General features: G+C 43.0%; 1 protein-coding gene across 1 annotated transcript; it reads left to right on the top strand.

Moving 5' to 3' along the window:
* The first annotated feature begins 79 nt into the window (after positions 1–79).
* On the top strand, positions 80–6,933 carry mogs (mannosyl-oligosaccharide glucosidase). The gene is made up of 5 exons (XM_047578942.1): positions 80–228; positions 1,571–1,931; positions 2,609–2,832; positions 2,945–3,138; positions 4,383–6,933. Exons 2-5 carry the CDS (start codon positions 1,586–1,588, stop codon positions 6,151–6,153), a joined length of 2,535 nt encoding a protein of 844 aa, XP_047434898.1. The 5' UTR covers positions 80–228; positions 1,571–1,585; the 3' UTR covers positions 6,154–6,933.
* The last annotated feature ends 6,847 nt before the right edge of the window (positions 6,934–13,780 follow it).

Below are 13,780 nucleotides of genomic sequence, written 5' to 3'. Positions count from 1 at the left end.
GTATAAATAAATATATATAAAATTACACATCTCGCTTTGCGCTGTCGTATTTTAATGTCAATTTAAACTTTTAGAAACACGCGATAAGGCTGATGATGACATCAGCTCCGTTCGCGATGGAGCCGCGGACACGTCATCAGCGCGAGCGGGTAGGAACCAGGAAGTGGCTCACGAGTTTAGCTAGCGACCTATAATGAGCAGCTGAGAGTCCGGGTGGTTCACACGTTGGTAAGCATTTTGATCAATGGACTTTGAACTGGAACTGCGAACAGGCCTCGTCTTTTCTCGGCCATTATAGAATTAAAGCCAATTAGTGTCGCCACGGCCGGTTGTTGTCGTCAAAAGTAGCGCTAGCGTCACGAGAGTAGCGAGGAGGGAGCAACCTGCCAGACTCCGCTGCAACCCTTTGGTTGTAGGGGCGAGACACCAGTTCCCCGGGTTAAACAGGTGCAGGTGATTAAAGCTGATTAAATTGCATATGGGCTGATTAGTGTGGACGTAACAACACCTGTTCAGCCGTCACAGACCGAGCGAGGTTGACGTTAGCATGAGTGCTTTTTTTTTTTTTTTTAGCCTGACGTGTCGTGCACTTGTGTCTGTGGTGCTTGTGTGTAACGTGTCTTAAGAACTAGGTAATTATACGAAGGACGTATTCAGTTAAATTTAATTGCACGTTATGTGTGGCAAATAAAATTAAAGCGCCTCCTCCAAATAAAAAACCTTAGGCACACCATTAAAAGCTACTACATTTTAATGTACCAGTTGTGCAAGAAATTCCTCCTTGTAGTGTTCAGTTTATGTTTAAACAGTGCATCGTATATGCTAATTCAGGATGTATTAAATATGTGGTGCTGTTAAACTCTTATTAAACACTGAATTCAACACAAATGTGTTTCTGTTATGAGGTCAGGCCCAGTGACTAAAATGGGGTTGTCAAAATATTTGAAACACGTGTCAGTACAACATGAAACAGTTAAGCAGTACTACAAACCACAGCCTCCTAAATAAAGAGCCTTCACAGGGGGACAACAACATCTTTTTCAGTTATTTTAATGTGCTGAATACATTGATCTTCACAAAGCTAAGATTTAGTGCACTTGTTTTCACTAGTGTATCTGATGAACTTGCAGTTGAATTTACTTTGTCCACCAGAAAGTGATGATGTGTCAATATGTGTGTCAGCCTCAAAAACCTAGGATCATTCAGGCTAAGCTACATGCTTCTGTCCCACAGTGTGGGGAGAGGTGTTTTATTTTACATATGTATATATGTTTTATCTATACCTGTGGATGTGATGTAACTAAGTTGCATTCCACCTTCAGCTGATGGTTCGATGCCTTTTAAGGTGACATCCTGTCTAGTTTCAAGTGGTAAATTATCAGATCTCAGCTGTGTTTTGACAAATTACAAACATTTGCATCATATTTTGAACAAAATCCAGAGTTGTATTTCAATATGCCCCTCGATCTTTGACCAAGAATAACTCATTTACTCATCTGAAATAAACACATTTCTTCTTTGATAAGTAAATGACAAAGCCCTGCTTGACAAACATTCTTCTTCTCCCCAGCTTCAGAAGGGCAGGATGGGCAGGCAGAGGAAGAGGGTGACGGGGGACGCTGGTCCCCCTCCGAGGAAAGATGAGAAGCCCCCTGCATTTCACCGCAAGGAGAAGAAAAAGAAAGTGGATATTGGAAAAGTGTTCATCAACATCTCCATCGGCCTCTGCATATTCAGCCTCATCTGGTTCTTTTATGCCCTCTACATGCGATCCAGTCTGGCCAAGCGGGTTGTGACACTTCACCCGTCGCATCGTGTCCTCGATGCCAATAGCAGCAGTGCCAAGGTTTCCCCAGACAGGTTCTGGGGCTCTTACAGGCCTCAGGTCTACTTTGGGATGAAAACAAGAAGTCCGAGGTCTGTTGTGACAGGTAGGTTAGTCATCGAATGGGTGACACTGACATGTTCTACAATACTGAGCCAATGGGAGTTAACATGCGATTTTAGTAGGATTGGACAAAATCATATACATATATGGTTATGACTAAATATATATATATATATGTATCACTATCAGCATTAGTTTAACATTGATTTGATGGCCCCAGGTACATGTGATGTGGAGCAGTATTCATAATATACAAAAAAATACAGTTATTTTACATTCACATTCTTTAATACACAGGATAAACCGTAACAGCTGTTACTTCATCATTTAATCTTTTACTCTACTACTACTGCAAATGTTTTCTTTCTTTTATTTATCCAATGTTTTGTTAAATTCCCCTTGAACAGCGACAGGGTGAGAAAATAGTCCAGGTATTTGTCAAACTTAAGTCAATTAAAGCCACACCTGCTGATGTTGTTTAGCCTCGATGAGCACTGCTGTTAATTAGTTGCCAGCTTGATGTGCACTACATTTTGAAGTAGTATGTGGCAATATCCACTGCTGTGCCTTGCAGCGCAGGAGTTCAGAATATTCCCCTTTTTCCAAAATTGTCGACAAGTAATTTGCTGCGATATTTGGAGCATAATTTTGTCAGTTATTCTCTTTGTTTTTCTTCCATGTTTACAGCTTCGATTGTTTTCTTTCATCATATCTTCTCAGGCATGATGTGGATGCGTCAGTTTTCAGACTTGGATGTGAATCTAAGGCACACTTGTGAGCAGGGCGATCATTTGCAAGGCTACGGCTGGATGATGCATGATGGAATTAACTTTGGAGTCCAAGAAATCCGAGACAATGACTTCACACTAACCACAGAGTTCGTGAAGAGGATGGGAGGCGATAATGGAGGAGACTGGACCTGGAGGGTCACAGCCAAACAGCATGTGAGTCGCAACTGTGTTTTTTTCTGATTTACTGCATATGCAGAAATTGTATTTTGTGTGGTGGAGCATACATGTATATAGGATGCTGATATTTTTTGTTTTTACCCACCAGAGCTCTGCACCCCAGGCACCAGTTATCTCTCTGATGTTTTATACAGCCGCAGACACACAGGGTTCGCTGCAGGCTCATGTGGAGGAGAGAAGTCGCCTTGCTTCCATCACTGGTTCCTCGGAGGAGCTTGGAAACTTTAAGATAACTTTCCGAAAGCCTGTTACTGGAGAGTTATCCGGTGCCAAATATGCCAGGTAAATCCACAAACACAGGAGTGAATGGGAGGAACAACAGCCCATGTTCAAATAGAAGGAAACTAGAGGGAACATACTGTAGATTATCTGCTATAAATGAAGCAAAGGAGGTCTCTCTGATACCTAATGTATAGTTCAGCAGACAGACCATAAACTGAGGTTATACTGCAGTCGTGCAGGTTTGATTTCAGCATGCGTCCGTAACTGTGTATCGTACTATCACTCCAAGTTTCATACAAAAGAAAATGACAAAAAGTGACTGCAACTGACACAAAAATAGTTTGGTTAACAAAATTATTTTGTGTAAATTTGAAATGTCATTCATTCATGACATTTAAACACAGGTGCAACATCCCTGTATAAGATCTACCTATGCAAAATCTAATGTCATGAAACACCAAATAATTTGTAGCAGAAAAAAGCCTCGTATAAATGCACTCTGCGTGTAAAAATGTGGTGCAGTACAAATGAGGTACCACAAGGATGGTGTACTGTGCTGTGGTTCTCCAAGGGTAAAAAAGTGAATAATAAAAAAAAAAAAAACACTAGATGGCAGCAGAAGACGCTTTTCAGCCATTCAATGAACAGCAAATGACCATAGGTGCTGTCAGAGAGTGTGGAATAAGATTAGTTTAAAGTTTCATCTTGGGAAATTTAAGGTTGCAACTCGACGTTAAACGTCCTTCACAAAGCTTTCATCATGAAATTTATAAGAGCAGAATATGTGTAAATCTTTTGAAAAGCCGCAGAAAACTTTTCTGTAAGGCTTCGGTCCTTCTGAAACAGCGCAGATGTGAAGATGTGAAGGTTTTCATCTGCATTGACAAAGAACCTTCCTCATTTTTTTTGATATTGAGTGAATAAGGGCTGCCACGCTGGCTCTCAGTGAGTAACCTTTGCAGGGACAACCAATGTTTCTTGTTCAAGAGGGCCAGAGAAGACCAACATAGAAAAATAGAAAGGTACATTAGAAACTAATTAGTGTGATAAGAACTGTATAAATTATTATTCTGATTTACTGCAGAAAGATAGATAATGTTGTGTAAGATGGAGCTTTCACTGTGACAAGACACTTAACCTCCGAGTAGCAAGCGCTAAGCTACGTGTGGTAATGTACATATGTTAAAACCCTGTTCACATCACTTATACGGCATTAATTAATAACAAAGTTTGTGTGACCGCTTTTGTTTCATTGATTTGAAAACTGACTGGGAATAGCTGACTCTAGTGTCTTATCTTTCTAGTTACAACTACCTTCAAACTGTGTCTCCTGGCTTCGAGAAGCTGACTGACATTGTGAAGCACAGTCTGAACCGCAGGTTTGTCTACAGCCCTCCCTCTGGTGAGAAGAGGCATTACATAGCCGTAGACACTTACAATCCCCACCACCACCAAAACCAGCAGAAACCTGAGGACAAAAGGAAGGAAAGTGACTTTGTGGTCCACCAGGTGACCGTTCAGACCCCGTTCCAGATCGAAGTCCTGTTTGAGTCCGGAAGCTTCCACAATCGTCCCAACCAACTGGTGGGGTCTGTCATGACTCAGGAGCTGGAGAAGAGGAAAGCTGAGTTTGATGCAAAGTTTGAGAAAACGTTCGGACTCGAGAGCAAAGGTTTTAGCCAAGCACATATTAAATTTGGCAAGGCAGCGCTCAGCAACATGTTGGGTGGAATGGGTTACTTCCATGGTCAGTCAGTGGTGCAGTCAGTCTACAACGAATACCCACTGCTGTACCCTGAAGGTGCTCTATTCACTGCTGTCCCATCACGCTCTTTCTTTCCCAGAGGATTCCTTTGGGATGAGGGCTTCCACCAGCTGCTGCTGAGTAAATGGGACCCCCAGGTGACCAGGGAGGCTATTGCCCACTGGATAGACCTGATGAATATTGAGGGCTGGATCCCCCGTGAGCAGATTCTCGGAGATGAGGCTCGCAGTAAAGTCCCAGCTGAATTTGTTGTCCAGAGAAACGAGAATGCTAATCCACCCACGCTCTTCTTAGCTCTTCAGGAACTTATTGAACAGCTCAATGGAAATCCAGACGAGGCAGCGTCGCAGCCAACCTTAGCTTTCCTTCGACGGCTTTTCCCCAGGTTGAAAACCTGGTTTGAATGGTACAACACCACTCAGACGGGCCCCCTCCCCAATTCTTACCGCTGGCGTGGACGTGACAAGGACACCAATCTGTTCCTCAATCCCAAGACCCTGACGTCCGGGTTGGACGACTACCCACGGGCCTCACACCCCTCAGCAGAAGAGCGGCATGTGGATTTACACTGCTGGATGGCCTTGTCCTCGGGCATCATGGCAAGCATCGCTCAGCTTCTAGGCGAGCCCCATCAGGACTACAAACTCACACACGATGTGCTCAGTGACAATGACCTACTCAGTGAACACCACTGGTCAGAACAGCACCGTGCTTTCAGTGACTTTGGCAACCACACACAGGCCGTGTCCTTGCAGCAGGAGAAGGTCTACGTACCACCCGGACAACCTCGCCATCAGTTCCCCGTGGCGCGCCTCGTGCGCTCTGTCCGCCGGGCCCCCAAGCTGCAGTATGTTAACGCTCTGGGCTACGTTAGCTTGTTCCCCTTCTTACTCCACATCCTCCAACCTGACTCACCCAAACTGGAGCATATCCTCCGTGACATGAGAGACTCCAGTAAGCTGTGGACGCCTTATGGCCTGCGTTCTCTGTCTAAAGCTGATCCCTTGTACATGAAGCGAAACACAGAACATGATGCCCCCTACTGGAGGGGCCCAATATGGATTAACCTCAACTACCTAGCAGTCAGGGCCCTCCACCACTATAGCAACACGGAGGGGCCATACCAAGAGAAGGCAGCTGTTCTTTATGAGGAACTCAGGACTAACATCATCAACAATGTTTATAAACAGTATGTTGAAACAGGGTATATCTGGGAACAGTACAACGACAGCTCTGGCAGAGGCCAAGGAAGCCATCCCTTCACTGGCTGGTCAGCCCTGACTGTGTTAATGATGGCTGAGCAGTATTGATAATGTACGTTTCATCTCAAGGCACTGGCCTTCGTTTATCTGGCTGTGACTGAAACGACACCAAGTGTTAAGGTATAGAAATATACGGTCTGATTGACAGAACGAATAAGAACCAGCTGAGAAAATGACATTCGTGATCACATTTTCTCATTCGACCTTTAATTAAAATAACAGGTTTCTCGCATGTATTTCCTGAAGGGCAGGTGTAAGTGCAGCTTCTCCGTCTCTGCTGGATGTGGAGCCTGTAAAGCCTGTGAAGAACTGTCTAGTGCTTCAGACGGATCCTTAAGATGCATTTTACTTAATGAAATTATATTCCTGAACTTAACTTCACTTGCCTACACATTTACTGCTTCAACCTTTAACATGGAAAATGGAGACATAATCTTTCTTTAAGCTCCAGGTTCTCTCACTAAGGTGGGATTATTCATTCACACAATGCAGGAGAACAATTTCTAATGAACGGTTTGGAACACGTTTCTAGGAGAAGCTACATGTTGTGTTGTCACTTGACAAATAAGGGCCATTATCTGTAGTTGTGCCATTTTAATCCATCACATGTCTCCGATTCTCTCCCTTAACGAGTTGATTGTTTTGATATTTAATTGTTTAATCACAGTCTTTCAGAAACATTCAGTCAACATTTCTAAAATCACTGCTTCTAAACGCAGCCATATTTTCTATACATGGTCCAAGGTATGACAGGCAGGGAATACAACTTTGACTGTGACATTGGTTTTGTTTTGTCAAAAACAATAAATGGTTTAAATATATAATATATATGTTTTTGTCTGACTTCACTTCTTTGGTGACATTGATTCGTTACCTGTATTGGAAGCAAATTAATGTTGAATATAACCTTATTGCTACATTCCTTGTTTTAAATACTGTAAAACAAACATCCATCAAACATATAATTTGAACTTGGTTGTTATGACTCAGTTACTCCTTCGCACTGAGCTCTTTTAGTCCGAGATCTCTGAATACAACAACAACACAGTAATTACAAGTTGTGGATGTTAGTGTCACGTCACTAACTCCCAAATAAACAAATATGCTTAAATATACAGTGTTTTGTCAGTAACTGTTACGGCCATTTTATCTTTTATTCTTCAAATTTTCAGGATCTCATGTTTTCTTCTATCCAGCATTCTCTAAATCGAACCTTACACTAGACGTGTTTCTCTAGAAGAGAATTATTTCCTACATCTTTTTCCAGCTATAGATGAAGCTGGCTGTTTTCCAGGTAATGCAAAGTATTGAAATTGCCAGTCAGTCAAAGCAGAAAGCTTCAACACATGATGACCTTAAGTACAGCAGCCCGGTGCTCTTTCTTTTGTCAGATGGCACATTTGAAGGCCTCTGGCTGACGTCAATATATTTTTTTTTCCCCTGCATGGTTTCCATGGAGTGCAGTTGTTGTGAGGGCTTGTTGCTTAATTAGCTGACATCAAAAGACACGGACAGTACATGGATGAGAAATTCTTTTCACTCCTTGACATACGCTGGCATACATTCACACATGGGGGGCACGCGGTGGCGACGTTCCTATTAATACTTTGACACCAGATATTAAAACGCTGGTTCTGAGAGCACTGATACCGGCTCTCAGTGTGTGTGCATGACCGCTGGGTTCCAACCCGAGCACCTTTATGAATCCTTTGAATGGACGAGATGTGCGGTTGTATAGTCGAAGCCTTAGTGTGGTGCTTTAAGGTTGTGCGGCTAAAAATAGGGCCTCTATCAGCTAGCAGGGAACAGCAGACAAGCTGTGAAGCGGCAGGTTTTGCCAAATGTATTATAAGCTACAGTTTGTTTTTTTCCCTCTCCAATCCGTGCAGATACTGTAATTAACAGCACGTATTAACACTGAGTCAAAGCCCCAAAAACCGACTGATGTATCGGCGTGAAACGAGCGCCTCTGGGCTCGGTCGTGGGAGACGCGAGCTCATCGTTTGACCCTTTGACCCGTTAACGCAATCCGCGATACCAGGGGATTTCGGACACTGATGAGCCATATCCTCTGCCTTTTGCTGTTTCCCTCAGAGGAAATGGATTCAACATCCCCTCAATGCAACTACAGTGGAAAATGCATTTATTTCTTTGAAGAGTGCGGACAATCTGTGTGACTAAAGCACTCACTGCGCAATCCATCCCCCTCACCCAAGACCCTTTTTTCACACCGAGATGGGATAATAGCCAAACAGCATCAGAGCTAACTAATGTGACTGCATAATAAACAGATGAGTCAGGCACTGTTCATTTGCATATCATCCCAACACTATCACTAGAGCTTCTATGGAGGGATGTTTTCTGTGATTGGCTGCTCCCGGTGAACTGACTGGGGAGAGCAGTGTCCAAAGTGCTGCTTTTGCTCAGTGTTGAAACAGGGATTTTCTTTTGTGATGGAAGTCATTATACATGTGCAGAGTAATGATAAAGTTGTCTAATCATGTGCCCCCTCCCAATAGCGTTGACTGGTGTATTGAATGTAATTACTGGGAGCGTATGCTAGAGGGAGCTAATTAATAAGGCATTTGTGAGTGGAAAAGTGGCTTTTTGAATACAGCTTAGCTATCATTTTACCTACAATGGAGGGCTACTTGGAATTAAAGCAGTATAAGTGGATAATTATGCTAATGGCTCAATTTGGATTTAAGATGTGGTGGCAGGCTGTATTTCCAGGTTCGTGCATTGCGGCGTTATCGCGGCAGCTCTCACACAGGTTCTGTGCGTATGTGGGCTCGCATGTTCATATCATCTCGCTGCAGATGTCAGATGTTTCGTCCCGAGGCCACACAATAAAATGTGTGTGTGTGTGTGTGCGCGCTCTCCTCTGACACAACTTTTTTTTTTTTGCCTCACATATGAACGAAAACAGCTTCTGGGCCAACTAGCTGTGAACTGTGTGACGTATGTATTTTTTATTTTTTTTTAATCCCCGCGTAGCCATCAATGCTTTAACGGGTCATTTTTTATTAGCGTGCTGCATGTTAATGTTGTTGTTTGTGAGCTGACCTCGCAGGAGAGCGCAACGGTGTTTGTTCTCCCTGACATCACAACAGCAAGCCTTCCTCTCTGTCTCTCTGCGCTCCGTCTATTTGATTCAGTTGCCATGAGCAGCATTATCCACACTGTACTAAGATCCAACATGTAGTTCTACTCACGCTGCCTTTGGCCCCCAGAAGCTCACTGTTTAGTGCCAAACTTGCCTCAGCCAGCATAGGTCTATGTATGTTATGTAAGGCCCACTATAAATAGGTTCACCCAGGATCTTTTGTCTTTACCTGATTCGCTCTTAGCCCAACAGTTTTTATTTCTGGAGAGAGCCGTGGAAGCTAGTGCAATGTAGAGCTGGCCGTTTCCATAGTTACTTTTGTTAGCTGCAAGCTCTTAACGTTCTTCATCTGTTTCCTCACATGTCTGCTGTTAGCTGTTTGTTTGAATCTGTTTGCATTGTGCGTCCCTGTAATGACTGGACGTGCATCGATAAAGCCGCGGAGTAACAATTCTTTCTAATTATTAACATTCGCATCTCTTCATACAAGCTGTGGTGTCACTGGGAAAAAAAAAAAAAAAAAAGAGAGAGAGAGAGCAACAAAATAGAAATCAGTGTGGGTGCAGATGAGTCAGAGACTAGAATATGTGGACCTATTAACTTCTGTTGGTCAAGAGTACATGCAATTAGTCCCATGTTGGATGATAATGATTTTGTGTAGTGGATGTTATTGAGCTCCGTTCTAAGGGTGTTGTTGATGTATCTGCTGAAACAAACAACGTAGATATTTGTATTTCGACTCATTATCAGCTCTTATCTACTATCCAGTTTTCTGCAAGTGAAGGAATTCTCCGGTTCGTAATCGGCTGCGGGGATGCTGGAGTTCAGACTAGAATCATGTCATGATGTGTTTGTCCTATTTTTCCGTGGTTTTCATTTTGAAAAGTGTGCATAGCGGTTAGGTAACAGCAGGTGCAGCAGCTGGATCGGGCCCAAAGAAGTGGACTGTCAGAGTGCTGCGAGCCTGGATCCAGCAGGGAGGAGGGCAAGGTGGGAGCCGTGCGAGTGTGTGTGTGTGTGTGTGTGTGTGTGTGTGTGTGTGTGTGTGTGTGTGTGTGTGTGTGTGTGTGTGTGTGTGTGTGTTTGTGTGTGTGGAGGAGTCTGGGGGCACGGTTAAAGAAACACCGGGACATTCCGCAATCACGATTGGAGAGCTGAGCATGAGTCTCACCCATCCCCGTTGTAGAACCAAAGAATACAGGCGGCTGGGGACCAAAGTGGGCGAGTGTGAAAGTATTTTTGGATCGCACGGGAAACCTGCCACACCAACAGCAGCAGCAGCTTCAGCAGCAGCAGCGGCAGCATCGGGGCCTGGTACCGGGCTTCCCTAACCCACTCCCACTCTCAGAGGAAGGGCAGGAGAGAGATGTTCCTTCAAAAGATGAACCACGCTTCCGCCGCTTTTATTTTTCATATTTGTGCTATTTTTCTTTGAATTGCCCAGTGTTTGAATGATGATGTAGTATATATAACTATGCAGAGCCCAACATGACAGAGAGAGAGAGAGAGAGAGAGAAGGAGAACGAGAGAGAGAGAGAGAAAGAGAGGGAGGGAGAGAAAATAACGAATTTGGCAGCTGAGGCGAGTATCTCATATTTATAGAAAGTCGTGTTTCCGGCAGAGGTTTCTGTGGTTTTAGCACTCTCAATCCATTTCTGCGCCGGGGCCCTATTGTATTCAGGTTCAGATTGAAGATGTTCCCTGATCTAACGCCTTGGGGGGGAGATTTTACCGTGAGACATGTCAGAATGTGATTTGGGGGAGGCAGATGGATTTCTTTGGCTCTCTTCAAGCCTGGCTTTCGTGGGATTGCACAAAAAAAAATGTACTGTGCGTGCACAAACTTAAACGAGACATTAGTCCAAAAGTACAACACAGCACTAGAGGCTAAATGTAAATGTGCATATGCATTTGTTACGACGTGGATGCAGGCGGTACTATAACCTGCCTTATTTTTACTTATTTATTTATTTTCTTTAAATCCCCCTCTTTTATCTGTTTGTCTTGTAGAGCTGGTACATTTTCCTGCATAACCTCCTCAGATCATGGTGGGTTTGAAGTGCTTTTTTATTTCAAACAGCAACGACAGCCTCTGCATCTCAGTGGATTTCCTGGTATGGTTCAGGTTCTTCTATTATTTACTCTCAAACAGTGTGGGCCGTATAGTTGCCTGACAGAATGCCAAAGCATTGTGATTTTTTTTTTTTTTTTTTTTTTGCGGGAGCTACAGTGCATCAAATCCATTTTGAAGTAACGTCTGCGAGGACAAAGTGAATGTCTTATCCTGACGAGTAGTACGGCGCGAAGTGACACACGAAAACAGCCAACACTTAAATTCTCATGGCCTAGAAGTTAGCCAGGCTTTCAAATTGTTAACGTCTGGGAAGAGCTGTGGAGCTGCACAGTCTGCTAAATTTAGAATTCCCCCATTGCAAATCCATGGATGAAAAGAAGCTGGCTACTGATTTTCAATAACGGGTGAGAGCCATCTACTTATCTGTTTGGGCTTCAACCACAATTATCATGCACTTTTCACAGCAAAAGCGATAAAATATATCGATAAGAATGGACAGTTGTAACAGGGGTCCTGCCTCCGGTCGCCTCTGAGGTCATGCAGATTATAAAATAGAAAATGAACACAGATAGAAATTCAGTTCGTGTCAGTAGCTGGGGCCACTGCGCAGATTTGCAAAATTAAAATGCACCTTTCATCCTATAACGCCTCAGCCATTTATTTTTTGTGCGTTGTTTATTATTCGATTTCACCAATTTGCAAAACAGCAAGAGACGCTAAAATGCGTCTGAATTGCTGGTTTTAGATTAGCCGGGTATGATCAGCACAGCGGTGCGCGGCAGCTCTTTCTTTGAACTAATGAACGCTGGAAAGAGTTTTGAAGGGAAAGGAAGGAAATATATGACACACATTACTGTCCCTCATCGAGCAGGCGGTGATCTCAGAGGGCAGTCACTCCTTGCTGCCTCTTCAACTCTTAACAGGCACCCACCTGCAAGAGAACCTCCCACTCCCTGTCCAGGACTGAACCTGAAAATAACACGACTGGGAGGTTACATATACAGGAAAAAAGAGAAGGGTTTACCTTTGTGTGCGGGGAAAAGATCACTTTACTTATGAAAGTGCTGATAGGCGTCGTACCGACGCACACAAAAGAAAGTTTAAGGTAACAATGTAGACTGTTAAATGCAAGTCAAAGTATTACTACAGGCTTCAGTAAGCAAGGTCTAGGTATCCTCAGAGGATGAATCCTGCTCACTTTGGTTGTCTTGACTGATCCTGTGTCTTGACAGATATTTTTTGCCACTTTTACTTCATATATTCATGCTGATAGGATGTTGTTACTTGTAATGGAAGAAAATGCGTTAATTGCTTATTAGGCGAATGTAATGCAATCGTGCTAATGACACGCTCCGCCAAGTTATTCCCTCAGAAACAGGTGCCTCTTGTCTTACAGACACGAGGGAATAAAACTGAGGCTTTCATTTAACTTTCATATGGAGTTACCCCGGTGCTATAATGTCAGTAAGTGCTAACATTACGTAAATCCATTACTTAGTCCCGGTGCTGTGGCATTTTCTGAAGGAGAGAGGTTAGCCACACTGCAGTTATCATAACAGCATCCCGTGATCTGAACTCTGTGTGATCAGATTGGTTTTAATAGACTCTGGATTACTTGGAGGCAGTTCCTCAAAGCTAAACATCTCTGGGCCTAGAATTAGAGTGCATAGCTGAGGTGAAAACGATTTGTTCCGGAGAATGTCACCGCTGCAATGAAAGAGCTTATACGCCATTATCATACCCTACCTTAAAAAGATGACAGGGTTGCGACTTAGAGATCCTTTGATACATTTTCCACCACTCAGTATTGATGGAGATAGCATAAAATTTGAGCAGTCTAGTGTGAGCAGCCTGTTTATTATGTCGAACAGTCTTTTTGCATTTGTGCTGCAGTGGACACTGTATCTGCTGGTTTATATATCCTGCAATCTTTATTATCACGTATATGACAAAACATACTCAGATACTATTCAAATAGTCTGTCTGAGCTCAAAATATGAAAAAAGAAAAAAAAATCGCCTGGTTAGTGGGTGAAATGTTGTCGGTTGTGATGTCAAAGAAGTGACTTTATAGCTTTGGCTCACTTATATTTTTGCATCAGCGCTTGTGACCCTTTGTTTCTGTTGTGAGTCGCCTAATAGAAGAGTGATTTCTCCCTTTTTCGATTGTTTGATCTGAGTCATTTTTAGTCCTGAGGAGGTAAAAGTATGCAGTGCTGAATGAAAATTTATGATTAGAGAAACATGTAGTTTTAGAGAGCCCATGGTTGGCTAATGTTTCTGCTTTAATTCAGGCAGGATCTTTGTTTATGGATGTGTTCCCTCTACTAAAATCTGAAAATAGCCACTACATAGTCTGTCCACTTCATAAGTTACACAGACACTATTTAATCCAGTAAAATACTCTGCCTCAGAGTATTTTATTTATACAATTTTCTATTTTTATTGACACTATGCTACCAGTATTAATGCCATTGTATGTTTTTGCCATGAGCT

Source organism: Mugil cephalus, chromosome 2 (assembly GCF_022458985.1).
Source record: "Mugil cephalus isolate CIBA_MC_2020 chromosome 2, CIBA_Mcephalus_1.1, whole genome shotgun sequence".
Classification (NCBI taxonomy): domain Eukaryota; kingdom Metazoa; phylum Chordata; class Actinopteri; order Mugiliformes; family Mugilidae; genus Mugil; species Mugil cephalus.
Note: the sequence above shows the minus strand (reverse complement) of the source record. Positions and strands in the feature narration are given on the sequence as shown.